We start from the raw sequence: 21829 nt of genomic DNA, 5'->3' as shown, positions 1-21829 counted from the left end.
TTGTGAGAAGTCAGCTGAGAGCCTTATGGTGTTCCCTTTGTAGGTAACCTGTTGCTTATCTCTTGCTGCTTTTAGGATTCTCTCTTTGTCTTTAATTTGTGGCATTTTAATTACTATGTGTCTTGGTGTGGGCCTGTTTGGGTTCTTCTTACTTGGGACTCTCTGTGCTTCTTGAACTTGAATGCCTTCTTCCTTCACCAAATTAGGGAAGTTTTCTCTCACTATTTTTTTGAATATATTCTCTATCCCTTGCTCATTTTCTTCTTCTTTGGGGACTCCTATGATGAGAATATTATTACGTTTCCAGTTGTCCCATAGTTCTCTTAAGCTGTCTTCCTGTTTTTTAATCGTTTTTTCCTTTTGTTTTTCTGATTGGTTGATTTTTTCTACCCTGTCTTCTAATTCACTGATCCGGTCCTCAGCTTCCCCTACTCTGCTTTTTAAACCTTCCAATGTGTTTTTCATTTCTGATATGTCATTTTTTATCTCTTCTTGTTGGTTTTTAAATTCCAATTGGCTTATTTTCAGTGTCTCTATGTCCTTACTCATGCTGTTCAGCTTCCTTAAGATCATGGCTCTGAATTCTAGCTCTTTTAACATGCCTAATTGCTCCACATTGATCTCATCTTCAGTGGAGGTGTCGTGCTCTTTCATTTGACTTCTGTTTCTGTGTCTCACCATTTTGGCTATCACTGTGGGCTTTGCTGACTGTCAAGTTCTCCCTGTGGGTGTTGGTGTTCTGCTGTTTGTGGCTCCCTCTCCTGTGTTTAGATGAGCGAGCGAGGGAGGACCCATGTTGAACACCACTGTCAAGTCTTACTTTCCTGGTTAAAGTTGCCAGCCCAGGAAAGGTACTATTATCCTCTAGCTTTTTCCTGGAGGCTAGCAGTCGAGGTTACTTGATGAGTTTTGGGTTGTCAGTTGATTGAAAAAACTCCCTCTGGTGCTCAGCCAAGGGGCTTTCACGAGGGTGGGGCAGATGCTGGTTGTTAGTGAGCCTCAATTAGCACTTCAATGGCCCACAGGGTGGGGTTGGATCTCCGAGGGAGGGGCTGCTGCCTCTCCTCAGAGCCCTGGGAAGGAGCAATGTGGCCACCGTCCTGAGTGGCTGCACTCAGCCAAAGCTCTGAGCACCCTCCAAACCCCGAGTGTCCCAACACAGTTCCAGTCCAGTCTGCCCTCCCTCAGCCGGAGCCCAAGGTGAGTGGCTGTGGCTGTTTCAGCTTCTGTCCCGGCTGCGCTGTGGAGCCGCCTGGGAGTGTAACCCGAGGGCGCCGCTTACAGCTTAGGTCGCTGCTGAGCTGCCGACCGTGGGCTCCGTCTCGCACCTTCGCAAGCCTACTGGGATGGAGTCAGTGTCCCTCGTTGTATGGTCCTCGCAAGCTGCTTTTCTGTTGGTTTTTCCCGTCGATTTTTCTGTGTTATAGTTGTAATTCCAGTTTGGTTCTGGGAGACGGTCTGTGTAGATCCATTCACTCCGCCGCCATTTTTCGGTTCTCTATTATTATTATTTTTATAAATCCATCAAATCATACCTATTTTTGTCAGATTGGCAAAATATAGAATGTATTTTTTTGGTTGTGCAGCAGAATTTTAGTAATTAGTTTATGTGTGTCATGAGATGAAAAAGGTTGAAAATCAGTGCTCTAGAGGGTCAGTCTGGAATTATTTCAAAAAAATTATGTACACTATGCCAAAAATGGTATAAATGATAAATATGTTTACCAGAACATTGGATCAGCCATCCTCCCGCAACTTTGCAGGCAATGCCTTCTGTAACTTTGCAAACAACACCAACATTGCTGAAATTCTTGAGATGAGCCAGGTTTTTTCAAGGTAAAACTCCACCTGTTTTTGTTTTTGTTTTTGTTTTTGTTTTTGTTTTTTTTGCAGGTGCGATTAGAGTGGCCAACAGACCTTGCAGTCAATCCCATGGACAATTCATTGTATGTCTTGGATAACAACATTGTGCTGCAAATTTCTGAGAACAGGCGTGTGCGGATCATTGCAGGGCGCCCCATTCACTGCCAGGTGCCAGGTATCGATCATTTCTTGGTCAGCAAGGTGGCAATTCACTCCACTCTGGAGTCAGCTAAGGCCATCAGTGTCTCCCACAGCGGACTTCTCTTCATAGCCGAAACAGATGAGAGGAAAGTAAATCGCATTCAGCAAGTTACCACCAATGGGGAGATCTCCATCATGGCTGGTGCCCCCACTGACTGTGATTGCAAAATTGATCCCAACTGTGACTGTTTTTCAGGTATGACCTTTTTAGCAATTCACCAGCTCCTCCTCTCTGTTTTCAAAGGGAAAACATAGAACAGAATAGTCAAAAGGAAAACCAAATTGTTGCTTGTGAACATTAACATGACCTAATGGAGAAAGCAATTTGTTGGGGGTCAGATAGTGTAGTATCTGGTCATTGTTCTGTAGCTGACTCACTGAGTGGTCCCAGTAAAGCTACAAAATCTCTTCACCACTTGCTTATTTTATCTGTAAAATAGAGATCATTTGCCTCAATTATATCACCTTCCTGGTTTGAAGATAAACCAATATAACATAAATTTTGATAAGTCTAAGAAGTTAAAACCACTATTCAAATGTAGGATCATAATAGTATTTGTACTTTGGAGAAAGAGAAACTAAGTAAAACCTACATTTACCAATTTATTTCAGGAAAATATTACTTCCTCTAAGTGACTGCTTTCCAGGTTGACACCATTGATATTTGAAATCCAAAGAGACTAGGAACAGACTTCTTTGGGGACACGTGGGCACAATTAAATCTTTACTACAAAGGAAGGATCTTAGGACATTAATCTTCTACTTCCATTGTTTTTTTTTTTTTTAAATCCAAAACTTTCTCCATAACCATTAGTGCCCTTTACTTTCAGCTGAAATAGAAAAAAAGAAGAGACAAAGAAAGAAAATAGCTTTTTCTTCAAAACATGGAATGGATATTCCAGATAGCACACAGTCCTCAAAATGTCAATAGATACATTTATTGCTGGGATACGGCAACCCCCCATAGTGCTTGTAACCCTATTTAACTGTTCATCTAGGCCCAAATGGTTCTCTTTAAACCTTTGCTTTTACTTGGGCCAGAGAAATCTAGAGTGAGCAGTTTGGTTGATAAGACTGTTGATCAATATTTCTGATGTTTTCCTGGACAGTTAGTTGTATAGTTATTTTGCTAATATATATCTCTCATTCAACATGAATATAATACTTATTTCAGTTATTAAATTTGATGTTCTAAATCATTGTTGCACTTAAACACTTAGTGTGCTTTGACAATGTGACAATGGGAATTAACCAAATAAAGGTTCTCTAGGCACAGCAGGATTGGAAAAGTCTGAGATAGATCTTTCAAGTATTGACAGGCATTAAGTCTCATAGATTTCCAGCCAAATTTTGTTGGTTGTTATTATTTGCTGGTTTTGTTTTTAGTTTTTTTTTGTTATTGTTGTTGTTTGCATCTTGCAATACAATAGATACTGAACAGCAGGATTGAGGATTTCACAAAATTTATCTTACTGAGATAATTGAATCTTACTGTTTATCTTCAGTTGTACTGACTCAAGAATTTTGAATAATGGGTTTCAAATTTGTCATGGAGGACACATGGAGAATGTTGGCTAATTGATTGTTCCCTTTCAAATAATTCTTGATGCAAAGTGACTTCTGTATACTGTTTTTTTTTTCTTTATTGATTTTAGAGAGAGAGGAAGGGAGAGGGAGAGATAGAAACATTGATAAGAGAGAACATTGATTGGCCACCTCCTGCATGCCTCCCACTGGGGATTTGGCCCATAGCCCTGGCATGTGTCCTGACCAGAAATTGAACCAGCAACCTCTTGGTGCATGGGTCAATGCTCAACCACTGAGCCACACTGACTGGACTATATACTGTTTATTTATATAAATGCTTATGATTACAATTATTAAGATCAGGGTTTTTCTCCATAGGTGATGGTGGCTATGCCAAAGATGCAAAGATGAAAGCCCCTTCCTCCTTAGCAGTGTCACCTGATGGTACCCTCTATGTGGCTGACCTTGGGAACATTCGAATTCGAACCATTAGCAGGAACCAAGCCCACCTGAATGATGTGAACCTTTATGAGATTGCTTCACCTGCTGATCAGGAACTCTACCAGTTCACCATCAATGGAACCCACCTGCACACCTTGAACTTGATAACAAGGGACTATGTGTATAATTTCACCTACAATGCTGAAGGTGACTTGGGTGCCATTACCAGTAGCAACGGCAACTCAGTGCATATTCGCAGGGATGCAGGTGGGATGCCCCTTTGGCTTGTAGTGCCTGGCGGGCAGGTGTACTGGCTGACCATAAGCAGCAATGGAGTCCTGAAAAGAGTGTCAGCCCAAGGCTATAATCTGGCCTTAATGACCTATCCAGGAAACACAGGGCTTCTGGCTACCAAAAGTAATGAAAATGGATGGACAACTGTTTATGAGTAAGTTTTTAATTCTCAACATAGGCTTTGTCAGGTTTTTACTTTAAGTCATGTTATAACAGGAAATTGATTTAGTACTTGCTAGAGCTAGATGTTACATGCTAGTTTTTCCTAACAACCACAATAAAAAATAAAAAATCAAGGAGAAAATTTTACTCAGTTCCTGGGGTTTGGGACCATTTCTCCAGAACAGTTTTGCGGAGCATAATAATAAAAAATAGACTGAATGAGGAGTCAAGTGTGGCATTGCAGGAGACAGGAGTGATATAGAAGTCCATGTACTCAAGAAATGTACAGCATAGCTTGGACAACAAGATAAAATTTTACTTAAATAACAAAATTAGAAAATTGTTCCAAAACAGCAAGAAGCAGTGTAGTTTAACTAGTATTTATTTATTTCTATGGGGTTTAATGAATGAATAAATAAATGTGTGCCCAGCCCAGCCCAACTCAGTATAAGTTGTTGTGGGAGGTAAGCGATAAGTTAGAGTACAAGAAGTGGACCCTGTAAAGCAAGTGTGAAACAATGTGGGCTAAGTGCTGAATGGGAGAAGGCTTCTCTTTATTGGATACTTTAAAATGTGGAGACAAATGATACTGTACAGGGTTGGGCTTCCCCCTTTTCCTGTATAAGTCAAAGAATCTGACACATGCTGGCATTCACAGACTGGATCTATGATAACTTTTCTTAACACAAGATATGTCTAATAGCAAGATACAAGGAGGTATCATGACATGGAAATAGAGACCATTGTCCTTGTCTTTTAAAGCATGGACAACCTTGTTTGCAAGTCAACACATTTAGAACGATGGTGTGCCAGCACCCAATAAGCATCTTTCCCACAAAGGGAACTGCTGAATTTTTTACCAGTTTCCTGAGTGAAGATCATACATGGAATCTGAACCTCTGAGTCTGAAATGGCATTGAGGTGAAAAATGTGAGAAGTGGAGATATTAAGTATGAGAGGTTCGAAATGTAACTATTCTGTGAGGATATAGAGAATGTGAAGAGAATATGTCTAGTCTCAGGAAACCTTCCTAAGGAAAAGGACAAAACAATTGGCCTTCAAGTTTTGGATCATTTCCCCAAAAATTGCCACTTATACAAAAGAGCTGGACAGCTATTTTAGTTTCACTTAGAAAAATGTCTTCAGTTGTTTCTGTTGTAAGTCTTCTAGTATTTTTTGAAAATTTTATATTACATCTTAACAGCAGTAATAAAAGTCACTATTTACTAAAGCTTTATTATGTGCCAGGTACCGGATTAGGTGATTTGCATACACTATTATTTTATGATCCCAAAAATAACATCATGGGATAAGTGCTCCTAGTACATCTGTTCTTTGGATGATAAAACTAAGGCACAGAATGGTTAACTTATCCTGACTCACACATATGTCCAGCATTCAAACTCCAACAGTCTGACTCAAGAGCCTTATGAAAGATAAAATTTCTAATGAGAATATCTTTTTCAATTATTTTGTTTTTTTGTTTGTTTGTTTGTTTTGTTTTGTTTTTTCATCCTCACCCGAGGAAATTTTTCCATTTTTTGTTCAGGTAGAGTGGGAGGGAGAGAGAGGAACAGAGAGAGAGAGAGAGAGAGAGAAACATCGATGTGAAAGGGACACATCGAGTGGCTGCCACCCGCACAACCGACCAGGGCCGGGGACAAACTGCAACCGAGGTACGCGCCCTTAGCGGTGACCGAACCCGGGTCTCTCAGGACCGCAGGCCGACGCTCTAACCGCTGAGCCAAACCGGCCAGGGCTTCAATTATTTTGTTTTAATTCTCACACAATGACATGTTTTACAGATTCTAGAGAGAGGGGAAGGGGGAGAGAGAGAGAGAAACATTATGTGAGAGAGAAACATTGATTGGCTGCCTCCTGTATATGCCCCCACCAGGGATTGAACCCACAACCTGGGTATGTGCCCTGACTGGGAATCAAATGGGCAACCTTTTGGTATATGTAATGACACCCAACCAACTGAACCACACTGGCCAGGGTAAGAATATCCTTTTTTTAAAATGTATGCAAGATCACACTGCAGCTGAAATTAGACAAATTATTTTGAAAGCTAATGGTTGAATCCAGTCAAGCAATAAGAAATGGCTTAAGTCCCAACTAGTTTTCAAAATAACCAGGTCAATCATTCATGAATTTATTGAATCATCATATTATATACTTTAAATATATATAATTTTATTTGTCATTTATACCTCAATAAAGCTAGAGAGAGAAAAAGAAACCACAAAGTAACCTATTTCACATTCATTTATTTATCTAACAAATATTTCCTGAGCACTTATCTGTGCCAAGCAGTGCTCTGGTGCTGGTGACACAGACATAAACAAATTAGATAAAAATCTCAACCTTCATAGAGCTTATGTTGTACGGGAAGGAGACAAGTAAAATGTACAGAACTTCTGATGGTAACAAGATCTGGGGAGAAAATAAAGCAAGGTAAAGGTGATAAAGAATATGCGGCAAAGGCCTGGCTGGTGTAGCTCAGTGGTTGAGCATTGACCCATGCATCAAGAGGTTCCCGGTTGGATTTCCAGTCAGGGCACATGCCAAGGTTGTGGGCTAAATCCCCAGTGCAGGGGCATTTAGGAGGCAGCCAATCAATGTTCTCTCTCATCAATGTTTCTATCTCTCTCTCCCACTTCCTTTCTCTCTTTCTAAAAATCAATAAAGAAAAAAAATGTTTAAGAATATGGGGCAAAAGGGTTTTTATGAGTTAAGTGGTCAGGGTAGGCCTCACTAAGAAGATGACATTTGAATAGAGTTGTTCCCTTTATTCATGGTTCTGATTTCCACGGTTTCCATTACCTGTGGTTAACCATAGTCTGAAAATATTAAATGGAAAATTTCATAAATAGTTCACACATTTTAAAGTGTGCCCTGTTCTGAGTAGCATGATGAAATCGCGTGCCTTCCCAATCCATCCCACCTAGGGTGTGAATTAATCTTTCATCCAGCAGATCCATGCTATAGACATCCCTTGCCATTGGTCACTTAGTAGCCCTCTCATTTATCAGATCACCTGTTGAGATATGGGTATCTCAGTGTTTGTACTCAACTAACCCTTATTGCACTTAATAATGGTCCCAAATCCCAAAAGTAGTGATGCTGGCAACTCACATATGCCAAAGAGAAGCCATAAAGTACTTACTTCCTTTAAGTGAAAAGATGAAAGTTCTCCAGTTAATAAGAAAATCAAAAAAAAGCATGCTGAAGCTGCTAAGATCTATGGTGAGAACAAATCTTTTATCCATTAAATTGTGAAGAACAAAAAAGAAAGGTGTGCTCTTTTTACTGTCACACTTCAAACTGCAAAAGTTATGGCCACAGTGCATGGTAAAAATTAATTAAGATGAAAAATGCATTCAATATGTGGGTGGAAAACATGAACAGAGAGAGACCACATTCACAGAACTTTTATTACAGTATATTTTTGTGTGTTCTATTTTACTATTAGTTATTGTTGTTAATCTCTTATGGTGTCCAATTTATAAATTAAACTTTATCATAAGTATGCACTATGTGTATGGAAAAAACAGTATATATAGATTTTGGTACTGTCTGAGCTTTCAAGCATCCACTAATATATCCTCTGTAGATAAGGGGAACTACTGTATGCAAATACCTGTAGGAGGTAAGTGAGTGAGCCATACAGATATCTGGGGAGAAGGAAGAGAGAGAACATTCCAGGCAGAGCTAACAGCAATTGCAAAGGCCCTGCAGCAGAAACAAAACTGATATGCTCAAAGAATAGTAAAGCAGCCACTGTGACTGGAGTGGAGTGGAGTAAGAGTAATGAGGAGATAAAATCTATGAAGCAATGGAACTACTTCATATAGAGCTTTTTAGTCCTCTGTAAAGACTGACTTTTACTCTGAGTAAGAGGTGGAATTTCTGGAGAGTTTTGACTAAAGGAGTGACATAATTTGACTTATATTTCAAAGAATCACTCTGCATTGAGAACAGATTGTATGGTGGAAGCAAGGAAACCTAATGGTGGAGAGGGTTTTCCTAATGCAGGCACAAGATGGTGACTTAGGTCAGGGAGTGGGGGTAGTAAGAAGTTGTAAAATATTAATTACGTTTTGAGAGTAGACCTGTCAGGACTTACTGACAGATTGGATGTAGGGTGTGGGAGAAAGAACAATCAGAGATAACTTCAACGTGTTTTGGCCTTAGCAACTGGAAGTTAAACTTTTCATTTACCAAGATAGAAAGATCTACGCAAGGAATACATTATACCAGGTAGGATATTGGGAGTTCAGTTTTGGATATGATCAATTTGTTTAGCCATCCAAGTGAAAATATCAAGTAGGCAATTAGATATATGAGTCTGCAATTGACAGGAGAGGCTGGAGATTTTAAATTAGAAGATCCAAATTTGACATCCCCCAGTATTTGGATTGTGTTTAAAGCCAAACACATGTAAGTGAGTATAGACAAGGAAGAAAAGAGACCCAAGACTGAACCTGGAGCACTCTAACATTTAGACTTGAGGATATGAAGAAGAACAATCAAAAAAAAAACTGAGAAGGAAAATCTAGTAGAGTAGGAGGAAAACCAAGAGAGTGATTAACATAAATGCACTAATTGAAACAAACAAACACTACAGCTGGCTGGCCATGTGAACCTCCCCGCCAGGGTCATTGCCCTTGGTGCACAGGCCGTGAGGGTGAGGACACAATGTGAGGCACTTGGAGAACTGTGCCAGTGCCTGAAATAATTAAAAGCAAGTATGACTCTGGACCTTGCCGCTGGAAGTCACCACACAGAAGCATCCCTGGAGAGACAGCCAGAAAGGCCTCTTCTTATCCTTTGTCAGAATGAAGGCAACTTCCTCCACAAAAGTGTCTTTCTGGAGGCATTTAGAGCTGAGAGCAGTGCCTGACACAGAGAAGGTGGTCAACAAGTATTGGGGACTATAGAAATACGAATCAAAGGGGAGGTCATGGTATAGATAATGGGTACTCCAGAAATGAAATTTCTGAAGAACCTCATAAAATAAAGAGTGGGTTGTAAAAATCTGTGTTGTCCAGAAGACATGAAGCAAACTCTTATCAGTATCAATCAGAAGGGGGAAAGGATGGCAGCAGAGTGAATGGAAGCTACACAGACCGTCTCCCAGAACCAAACTGGAATTTCAACTAAAATAAAGACAAATAATCAAGAAAAAAAAAAAAAAACAACTGAAAAGCAGATGGAGAGAACTTGTATAATCAGGACACCAAATTCAGCCTGGTAGGAACTGCAGAGGCAATACAGGGCAGTCTGGGAGTCCATAGACAGCAGCTGAGGGCTCTTTAAGTTGTGAGCAGTCAGTTCCCTAAAGGGACAGAGCACTAAATCAGATACAGACACTCACCTTGGGTACCAGCAGAGGGAGGGCAGACTGGAATAGAACTGTGTGGAGAGAGTCTGGGGCCTCTGGCCAGAGATAGATAGAACACTGAGAGTTTTGTGCTGAATTACTTGCTCATAATACAATAAACATGTTCCTCAAAGAGCCTCTTCCCAGAGCCCCAGGGAGAAGAAACAACCCCTCCCTCAGGAACTTGACTCCACCAGTCCAGGCCAGAGAAACACAAATTGAGGCTCATTAACAGATAGAGTCTGACAGAAAGAAAGTGCCCCACATGCTGGAAATCCTTTTACACCTGAGGGATTTTTTATTCAGCAGAGGACTACAAATCAAGGCTCATCAGGTAACAGAGACGAAAGCTTGCAGGCAAAACCTGGAGAATAAATAAATCTTTTATTAGCCTTCAAATCTACCCAGGAAAGTAAGAATTGACAGTGATGTTTAATGTGGTTCCTCTCACACTCATCCAAACCCAGTAGACAGAGCCAAAACCAGCAGAACACCAATACTCACTGGGAAAATCTGGCAGACTCCAAAAACAACTGAGACAGCCAAATGGTGAAACAAAGAAACAACGCCCAAATAAAACACAAGAGAACTCTACCAAAAAAAAGAGATACATGAAATGCAATTGAACAAGTTATCAGAGGTAGAGTTCAGAGTAATGATAATGAGGAAGCTCAACAGCATGAGGAAAGAGCTCAACAGCATGAGGAAAGACATAGAAACATCAAAATCAACCAATTGAAAATGAAAAACTACCAAGCAGAAATGAAGAATGACATAGCAGAAATAAAGAACACATTGGAAGGAATAACCAGCAGAGTAGAGTAAGCCAAGAATCAGATCAGTGAAGAATAGACAGGGTAGAGCCCTGGCCAGTTTGTCTCAGTGTTAGAGCATCAGCCCACAAACCAATGAGTCACGGGTATGATTCGAGCCAAGGGCACAAACTTGTCCCAAGCCCTGGTCAAGGGTGTGTGAGATAGCATAAAAAAAATAAGAAGAAGACAGAGTAGAAAAAAATCACCCAATCAGAGAACCAAAAATAATTTAAAAACAGGAAAACAGCCTAAGAGAACTGTGGGACAATATGAAATGTAACAACATCCCCATCACAGGGGTCTCAGAAGAAGAAGAAAATGAGCAAAGGTTAGAGAATATATTTAAATAAATAGTGACAGAAAACTTTCCTAACTTAGTGAAGAAAAAATGCATATAGTTGCAGAGCTACAGAGTGTCCCAAGTAAGAAGACCCAGAGGGCCACACCAAGACACAATAATTAAAATGCCAAAATTTAAGACAAAAAGTGAATCCTAAAAGTAGCAAGAGATAAGCAACAGGTTACCTACAAAGGAGCCCCCATAAGGCTATCAGCTGCCTTCTCAACAGAAACACTATAGGAAGGGAATGGCATGAAGTAATCAAAGTCATGAAAAACAAGGATCTGAATCCAAGAATACTCTACCCAGCAAGATTATCATTAAAAAAAAAAAAAAAAAAAATCAAATAAAGAACTTCCCAGACAAAAAAAAAAAAAAGGCTAAGGGACCTAGCACCAAACCAGCACTGCAAGAAATGTTAAAAGGACTGCTGTACTAAGCAGTAGAAATAGAAAAAGAAACATAACCAGAATAATAAAAATGGCAATAAATAGCTACATATCAATAATAACCTTAAATATAAATGGATTAAACCCTCAGATCAAAAGATACAGAGTAGCTGAATGGATAAGAAAGCATGACTCGCCCTGGCTGGTTTGGCTCAGCGGTTAGAGCGTCGGCCTGCGGTCCGGAGAGACCCGGGTTCAGTTCCCGCTAAGGGCACGTACCTCGGTTGCAGTTTGTCCCCGGCCCTGGTTGGTCGTGCGGGTGGCAGCCACTCGATGTGTCCCTTTCACATCGATGTTTCTCTCTCTCTCCCTCCTGCTCTATCTGAACAAAGAATGAAAAAGTGTCCTCGGGTGAGGATAAAAAAAAAAAAAAAAAGAAAGAAAGCATGACTCACATAAATATTCTTTACAAGAGACCCATCTCACAACAAAAGACTCACATAGTTTGAAAATAAAGGGATGGAAAAATTGCTCCAAGCATACTGAAAGGAAAAACAAAACAAAACAAAACAAAACAAAAACCTGAGGTTGCAATACTCATATCCAATAAAATAGACTTCAAAAGAAAGTTCAAAACTAGAGACAAAGAAGACCACTACATAATATTGAAAAGAACAGGAGGATATAAACTTGGAAAACACATATGCATCCAACATAGAAGCACCAAAAAACTTCTGGAGGACTTCAAAAGACAAATCAACAGCAAAACAATTATAGCAAGGGACTTCAACACCCCACTAACATCACTGAATGGATCCTCTAGACAAAAAATTAACAAGTAAACACAGACTCTAAATGATGCACTAGATTAAATAGATTTAATAGATAACTACAGAGAATTACACCCCAAAACTGCAGAATTCACATTTTTCTCAAGTGCACATGGGACATTCTCAAAGATAGACCATATGTTAGGAAACATACTAAGTCACTACAAATTCAAGGAGATTGACATTATATCAAGCATCCTCTCAAATAACAATAGAATTAAACTACAAATCAATTACAATAAAAACACTCAAAAACATTAGAACACATGGAGGCTAAATAGCATGTTATTAAACAATGAATGGGTTATCAAGGAGGTCAAGGAAGAAATCCAAAACTTCCTGAAAACTAATGAAAATGAACACACAACAACACAAAATATATGGGATGCAGCAAAAAGAGTCCTGAGAGGGAAGTTCATAGCACTGCAGGCCTACATCACGAAAAAATAAAAATTCCTACTTGACAATTTAACCCTACAACTTAAAGAACTAGAAAGTAAACAAACAAACAAAAAAATACCTAGAGCAAGTAGAAGGAAAGAAATAGTTAAGGTCAGAACAAAAATAAACAACATAGAGACAAAAAAGCAATTCAAAAGATTAATGAAACAAAGAGCTGGTTCTTTGAAGAGATAAACAAGATAGACCATTAGCCAGACTCACCAAGAAACAAAGAGAGAGGACCCAAATAAACAAAATCAGAAATGAAAGAGAAATCACAACTGACACCACAGAAATACAAAGAATTGTTAAAGAATACTATGAATAAACATTTGCCAACAAATTAAAAAATCTAAGAGGAATAGAAAAATTTTGAGAATCACATAGTCTCCCAAAATTGAAACAGGAAGAGATAGAAAACTTGAACAGACCAATACAACTAAGGTAATTGAAGATGTAATCAAGAAACTCCCAGCAAACAAAAGCACAGGTGCAGACGGCTTCATGGGATAGTTTTACCGAACATTCAAAGAAGATCTAGCACCCATTCCCCTCAAACTATTCCAGAAAATCCAAGAAGAAAGATTTCCAAACTTGTCTTATAGGGACAGCATAATTATAATTCCAAAACCAGGTAAAGACACTACAAAGAAAGAAAACTACAGGTCAATATCCTTGATGAACATAGATGCCAAAATCCTGAACAAAATATTAGCAAATCGGATCCAGCGATACATTAAAAAAAGTGTTCATGATGACCAAGTGGGATTCATCCCAGTGATGCAAGGCTGATACAATATTCGCAAATCAATAAATGTGATAGATCACATAAAAAAATGAAAGGTAAAAACCATATAATTATATCCATAGGAGCTGGAAAAGCATTTGACACAATCGAGCACCCATTTCTGATAAAAAATGCTCAGTAATGTTGTAATAGAGGGATCATATTTTGACATAATAAAGGCCATATATGAAAAACCTACAGCCAACATCATACTCAATGGACAAAAATTTAAACATTTCCTTTAAGAACAGGAACAAGACAGGGATGCCCACTTTTACCACTCTTATTTAACATAGTACTGGAAGTCTTAACCACAGCAATTTGACATGAAGAAAAAATAGAAGAGATCCAAATTGGAAAGGAGGAAGTGAAACTGTCATAAATTACAGATGACATGAAATTGCACTTAGAAAACCCTGAAGACTCCATCAAAAATCCACTAGATTTAATAAATGAATTTAGCATAGTAGCAGGATACAAAATAAACATCAAGAAATTGATGGCATTTTTATACATCAATAATGAACTCACAGAAAGACAAACTGAAAAAAAAATCCCATTTACCACTGTGGTAAAAAAATTAAGATACCTAGGAATAAACTTAACCAAAGAAATAAAGGACCTGTTCACAGAAAACTATAGGATATTGAAAAAAGAGAGAGAGAGAGAGATAGAAACATAAAAAAGTGGAAGCATATACCTTGTTCATGGATTAGAAGAATTAACATCATTAAAATGTCCATACTACCCAAAGCAATCTATAGATTCAACACAATCCCCATCAAAATACCAATGACATATTTCACAGAACTAGATTAAGAACTCCAAGAGGTATATGGATCCAAATACGACCCTAAATAGCCATAGCAATCTTGAAATAGAAGAACAAAATCGGAGGGATCACAATACCGGATATTAGGTTATACCACAAAGCCACTGTAGTTAAAACAGCCTAGTACTGGCACAAGAACAGGCATATAGATCAATGGAACAGAACAGAAAACACAGAAATTGACACAAGACATTATGCTCAATTAATATTTGACAAAGATAGCAAGAACATACAATGGAGTAAAGACAGCCTCTTTAATAAAGGGTGTTGGGAAAATTGGACAGCTACATGCAAAAAAATGAAACTAAACAATCAACTTACACCACACAAAAGAATAAACTCAAAATGGATAAAAGACTTAAATATGACTCGTGAATCCATAAAAATCCTAGAAGAAAATGTAGGCAGGAAAATTTCAGACATCACACGTAGCAGAATTTCTCCTGATACATTATCTAAGGCAACAGAAACAAAGGGAAATATGAACACATGAGATTACATCAAACTAAGTGCTTCTGCACAGAAAAAATTAATCAATTAATTAATTTTTAAAAAAGCATCAAAATGGAAAGGGAACCCACTATATGGGAGAACATAATTGCCAATGATACATCAGATAATGGGTTAATTTTTAAAATATATAGAGTACTCATACAACTCTACAAAAGGAAGACAAAGAATCCAATTAAAAAATGGGCAGAGAACCTAAATAGACACCCTTCTAAAAAGAACATATAAATAGCCAAGAGACATATTAAAAAAATGCTCATCAGTAATTATCAGAGAGATGCAAATTAAAATGATTATCACCTCACACCTGCCAGAATGGCTGCTATCAACAAATCATCGCACAACAGGAGCTGGTGTGGGTGTGGAGAAGAGGGGACTCAAGTACAATGCTGGTGGGAATGCAGACTATTGCAGCCACTACGGAAAACAATATGATGTTTTCTCAAAAAATTAAAAATTGAACTTCCATTTGACCCAGTGGTCCCATTTCTAGGAATATATCCTAAGAAGCCTGAAATACCAATCAGAAAGGATATATCCACCCCTATGTTCATAGCAGCACTATTTACAATCGCTACGATTTGGAAACAGCCCAAGTGTCCATCAACAGATGAGTGAATAAAAGAGGTGTGGTACATATACACAATAAAACACTATGCAGCTGTAAGAAAGAAAGATCTCTTATCCTTTGAGAGGACATAGAGGGACCTGGAAAGTATTATGCTAAGAGGAATAAGCCTATCAGAGAAACATATATACCACATGATCTCACTTATTAGTGTGATATAATGAACAAAATAAGCTGATGAACAAAATAGTCTCAGAGACATAGAAGTAGGGTCCAAATTGACAAACATGTAAGAGAGGGGCAGGGGAGAAGGAAGAGATAAACCAAAGAACTTACATGACCAAAGAACTTTTATGCATATATGAATAACCAATGGACATACACAACAATTCTGTGGGGGGCAGGGGGCAGGAGGATGCTGTCAATGGAGGAAAGAGGATAAACATCTGTAACAAAAATAAATTAATAAAAAAATAATAATAATAAAGAAAGAAAAAACCAGGAAGAGAGGATGCCCGGAAACCAAGTAAAACAGGATGCAGTGATCAGTTGTGCCAAATGCTCCTGATAAGTCAAGGAAGATGAGGACTGAGAATTTACCAGTATAGCACTGTGCAGATCATTGTTGACCTTGAGTAGAACATGTGCTGAGCCAAACAAGTTTAAGAGAGAATGGATACTCACATGTTCATAACAGTGGTATTCATGATAGCCAAAATGTGTAAAGAACCCATGTCCATCAAGTTGTCAGTTGACAAACAAAATATGGTATATCCATACCATGGAATATTATTCATCTGTAAGAAGGAATAAAGTTCTGATGCATGATACAGCATGGTTGAACCTCAAAAACAGTATGTTATGTGAAATAAGCCAGACACAATTGGATAAATATTGTATAGTACCATTTATATGAAATGCTCAGAAAAGGCAAATTCCTAGAGCTGGGGAGAGGAGTGAATGGGAAATGACTAAATGAGTAAGGTTTATTTGGGGAGAGATGGAAACGTTCTAGAAGTGGTAGCAGTGGTTGCATACATTGTGAATATAGTGAAAGCTCTTAAGTTGCGTACTTTAAAACAGTGACTGTAATGATATATAAATTGTATCTCAATATATACTAATAGTTTTTAAAAGAGCAACTGAGAGCAGAAAGATTAGGGACAGTGAGTAAAGAACTCTTCTGAGATTTGCTGTAAAGAGGAGCTGAATAAATGGAGTAAACAGAAAGAGTTTTTTAGTATGAGAGAAATAACAGTGTTTTTGTATGCTGATGAAAGTGGTCCGATATAGAGGGAAAAATTGATGCTGCCAGATAGAAAAGAGAATGTTGTAGTCAGATCAGGTAGTGTGCCTGGTTCCCACTGGTGGTACGTTAATGCAATGTGTAGCAAGCAAGACATGTGTGGTGAGTGCAGCCCAAGCCTTTCACCAGGACTCAGCTGGCAGTGAGTGAAAATGTATCAACTAACATCATTGTTGTTGAATAATCAATCTAGGGCCATTACGAGATGGCAAACACAGACATTCACATGGAGGTAATCATGGAATTTTCAGCCACAAGGAGACATCAGAGGTTATTTTACAAATGAGGAACCTGAGGCCCACATTAGGGAAGTAACTTGCCCATACTCATTGCTAGTTGACTAAGTCTTGAGTTGGGTCTTTAAGCTTCTAGTCCAGTGCTCTTTCCACTACTACTACATTGCCTTCTAGAAAAAGGAAGAAGATTTGGAATTACAAGAGTGACTACGGGAAGTCTGGAGGGCTAGGAGACATTCTTTTCAGTCGCAGGAAAAGAGAAATGTGATAGCACTATTAAATAGAAAGAAAGTCTGAGTATTCATTTCTTCCTTCTCCCACCTTCTTAGCTCCAGCCAGGAGTATGCTGAAACCCTCTTGACCAAATAGCGTTTGTGAAAAGGAGAAAGTTTATCTTCCTACCAAAGCAATCCATTCTGGTGCTAAACAGGAGTCTTTAACAAAACACTACCTCTACTCCTTTTTTTTATTAACCCTCGCCCAAAGATATGGTTTTATCAATTTAGAAAGAGGGGGAGAGAGAGAGAGAAATGTCAACGTGAAAGAGAAACATTGATCGGTAACCACATACAGGCACCCCGACCAGGGATTAAACTTGCAACCTGGACATGTGCCCTGACCAAGAATCGAACCCATGGCCTTCTGCTGCACAGGACAACCCTCCAACCAACTGAGCCACACTGGCCATAGCAAGCCCCTGCTCCTTCCTACCTGTGTGTAAAGAAATGAGCAATTTTCAAGCTACATAATGTAATTAATTCTTCCTTTGGTCTGCTCTGTACTAAATCTGACTTGCATATTTATTCTTTGTATTAGCCAGTCATGAACACTCCTTCAAGTGTTTCCTTGTCCTTCTGAACTTAAGGAACACAGAATATGACCTACTATTCTAATCAGGGTCAGAACCATGCTGACATAGTAGAGGGTGGCCTTTCCACTGCGATCAGGCCCTCCTAAAAACCTCAAGCATTTCTCTGAGGTAATAGGGAGGCTGCCTTCTGTGGCCAAAGGGGAAAAATGGTTTGCCCAGGTGAAAATATAATTTCTTTTCTGAGATGAGACAAAAAAAAGAAAAAAAGAAAATTTGGCAGGATGGAGGTCTGCTATGGAGAGATAGTGAAGCCAGTAATCCATTCAAATTTCGATGATCTTCATCGATAGAGACGAAAAATGACACAGATGACCACGAACACTGGATAATACACATGGTATTTTAAAGTAAATCTTGTGCAGTGGTAGAATGTGGGCATGTACTGTGTAGTGTAATATTGTTTAAATAATCCATTGATTTTCATAATTCCGTTTGACTTGGACCTGGATAAAAATTCTACGCCCCAAGTGTTAGTACTTGATGCTTCACTGCCCCTAAATGTCCTGAGTGTCAGAGAAAAAGCTGACCAGAGAGAAATGGCTAACAGGGAGCTGAATGTCAAGGAAGAAATATTGGCCAAAGGAAACAGGGGTTCTGACCTGAGAGGCTGGCAGGCTTCTAAATGCAATGACCCTGCCACATTGAAGTCTGAGGAATGGCCCTAGCTACTCACATGGCAGTCAAGTCTTCCTCGCCCACAAGTCTGAAAGAGTAGCCAGGATGCCCTTACTTGTTTTCCAAGCAGTCCCCTGGCAAAGACTTCTGTTCTATTAAACTGAAAAGGTCCCAGACCTAGGCCAAAAGTGTCAGTTGCAGCACTGCTGCATTTCCTGGCTGAGCTGACAGTTCCTGAGGCCCTTGCCCTTTGTGGGAGCCCTCTATTTGAAGAAGGCAGTGCATTTACATGATCTCTTTTACTTATTTATTTATTTTTTAGGATTTATCCATTAATTTATTTTTTGTTACTGATGTTTCTCCTTCCCCCACCCAAGACACCCTTCTCCCAATCCTGCCCTTCTCCATCACAGGATCGTTGTCTATGTCCATTGGTTACGCATATATGCATATAGTTTTTTTGGTTTATCGCATCCCTCCCCCCACCTCCCTTCTCTGAAGTTTGTCAGTCTGAACTGTATTCCTTTCTATGCCTCTGGATCTATTTTGTTCATCAGCTTATATTGTTCTTTATATTCCACAACTAAGTGAGATCTGGTGGTATTTGTCTTTCTCTCATTGGCTTTTTTACTTTAGCATAATACTCTCTAGGCCCCTCCATGTCGTCTCAAAGGACACGAGATCTTTCTTTCTAATACCTGATTAGTATTTCATTGTGTATATGTACCACAGCTTTTTTATCCACTTATCTACTGATGGACACTTGGGCTGCTTCCAGATCTTAGCAATTGTAAATAGTGCTGCTATGAATATAGGGGTACATATATTTCTGATTGGTATTTCAGGCTTCTTAGGATATATTACTAGAAATGGGATCACTGGGTCAAATAGCAGTTCAATTTGTAGTGTTTTGAGGAAATGCCATATTGTTTTCCATAGTGGCTGCACCAGTCTGCATTTCCACCAGCAGTGTACTAGAGTCCCCTTTTCTCCACACCCTCGCCAACACTTGTTTGATGATTTGATGATGGCGGCCATTCTGACAGGTGTGAGGTGATACCTCATAGCTGTTTTAATTTGCATCTCTCTCATAATTAGTACATTGAGCACTTTTTCATATGTCTCTTGGCCATTTGTATGTCCTTTTTGGAGAGGTGTCTATTTAGGTCTTCTGCTCTTTTTTTTTTTTTCAGAGACTTTTTTTTTTTTAATCTTTATTGTTGAATGTATTACAAATGTTCCTCATTTTTCCCCCATTGACCCTCTCCTCCCCACTCCCGCCCCCCTCCTGCCTTTTCCCGCACTATTGTCTGTGTCCATTGGTTATGCATATAAATTATTTGGTTTATTTCTTCCCACCCCCCAAACCCTTTCCCTTTGAGGTTTGTCAGTCTATCAATGAATGTGTACTTCTTAATCCCTTCACCTTTTTCACCCATTCCCCCAACAACTCTCCCATCTAGCAACTGATAAAATGTTCTCTGTATCTATGAGAATGTTTCTGTTCTGCCTGTTCATTTTGTTTGTAGATATATATGTATTTATATATATATGTATTTATTGCCATTTTCTTTGTTCATACATTTTATCTTTTTCTTCAAAAGGACCCTTCAACATTTCATATAATAACGGTTTGGTGGTGATGAACTACTTTAACTTTTTTTTGTCTGGGAAACTCTTTATATGGCCATCGATTCTAAATGACAGCTTTGCAGGATAGAGTAATCTTTGTTGTAGGTTCTTGCTTTTCACCACTCTAAATATTTCTTGCCACTCCCTTCTGGCCTGCAAAGTTTCTTTTGAGAAATCAGCTGACAGCCTAATGGGTACTCCCTTGTAGGTAACTAGCTGCCTTTCTCTTGCTGCTTTTAAGATTCTCTCTTTGTCTTGAACATTTTGCATTTTGATGATAATGTGTCTTGGTGTGGGCCTCTTGGGGTTCATCTCGTTTGGGACTCTCTGCGCTTCCTGGACTTGTATGTGTGTTTCCTTCACCAAGTTAGGAAAGTTTTCTGCCATTATTGTTTCAAACAGTTTTTCGATTTCTTGTTCTCTCTCTTCTCCTTCGGGCACCCCCAAGATGCGAATGTTGGCACGCTTGAAGTTGTCCCAGAGGCTCCTTACACTATCCTCATTTTTTTTGGATTCTTTTTTCTTTTTGCTGTTCTGATTGGGGATTTTTTGCTTTCTTATATTCCAAATCGATGGTTTGCTCCTTGGATTTACATACTCTATTATTGAAGCTGTGTAAATTATTCTTTATTTCAGTTAATACCTCCTTCAATTCTGTGTATCCATGATTTCTAACTGGTCCTTTTTTATGCTCTTGAGGCCTTCCCTAAGTTCACTGAGGTTCTCACTAAGTTCATTGAGCATCCTTATAAGCAGTATTTTGAACTCAGCATCTGTTAGGTTGCCCATCTCCCTTTCGCTTAGTTCTTTTATTGGGGTTTTGTTCTGTTCTTTCATTTGGGACCTGTTTCTTTGTCTCCTGATTTTGGCTGCCTCCCTGTGTTTGTTTCAGTGTATTATTTAATGAGAGGTATGGGGCTCGCTGAGACCCGATGCTGCTCGTTTGAAAGAATTTAGGAAAAACCTGAAGCAGGATTCAAGACCGGCCAATCCTATGGTTAAGCAAGTGGCAACAGCTTGGGTGGGCTTGAAAGTTGTGTGGGGCGTGGCGGGGCATCAGGGAGTCACCAGGGCGGGGCTACCAGTGTGAGCCAGGTTGCTGGAGTCCCAGATATGGCTTCTGTCTGCCGCCCCGGGAAGGGCTCACCAAAGGAACAAAAGCCTCTTACAGCACGTTTGTCCCCGAGGAAGCCCCCCTCCAGCCCTCGCTCCAGTGCCAAACAGCTCAGTTCTTCCCTGTATGTCTCTGGTGCCCCTCGAGCTGCCTCCCCTCCGAGCTTAGAGGGAGAGAGTCCGATAAGTCTGTGCGCCGGCCCTTTAGGGAGCTGCCTGGGGCTCCAGCCAGGTCAGCTTCCCTGAGCCTCAGTTTCCGCTGGTTTTTCCAGCCAGAAGTTATGGAGACTTCTCTTCCTGGCACTGGAACCCTGAGCGGGGCACCTGGTGTGGGACGGGGACCCCTCAGTCCTCAGGAAGGACCTTCCCAGCCGCGGGAGCCTCCTGATTTTTATCCGCCACTCTTGGGTGTGGGACCAGCCCTGCGCCGCCGCTTCTCCTACCAGTCTGGATGTAGCTGCTTTTTTTTTCTTAGTTCCGTAGTTGTATGACTTCCATTCAGCTTGATTTCAGGCGGTTTTGAATGATGGTTGTTCTGTAGTTTAGTTGTAACTTTGATGTGGTTGTGGGAGGATGCGATACCGCGTTTACCTACACCGCCATCTTGACCAGAAGTCATAAGCAGTATTTTGACCTCAGCATCTGTTAGGTTGCTTATCTCCATTTCACT

General features: G+C 39.6%; 1 protein-coding gene across 3 annotated transcripts in view; it reads left to right on the top strand.

The window, feature by feature from the left end:
* The window catches only part of TENM1 (teneurin transmembrane protein 1), an 883219-nt gene that overhangs the window by 811198 nt on the left and 50192 nt on the right, over window positions 1-21829 (top strand). For all 3 annotated transcript variants that reach the window (XM_036271240.1, XM_036271239.1, XM_036271238.1), the window contains 2 exons: window positions 1894-2260; window positions 3970-4480. In XM_036271240.1, coding sequence (XP_036127133.1) covers window positions 1894-2260; window positions 3970-4480 — 878 coding nt within the window. The remainder of the gene's footprint in view (window positions 1-1893; window positions 2261-3969; window positions 4481-21829) is intronic.

This window comes from Molossus molossus, unplaced genomic scaffold, assembly GCF_014108415.1.
Source record: "Molossus molossus isolate mMolMol1 unplaced genomic scaffold, mMolMol1.p scaffold_m16_p_2, whole genome shotgun sequence".
Lineage (NCBI taxonomy): Eukaryota > Metazoa > Chordata > Mammalia > Chiroptera > Molossidae > Molossus > Molossus molossus.
Note: the sequence above shows the minus strand (reverse complement) of the source record. Positions and strands in the feature narration are given on the sequence as shown.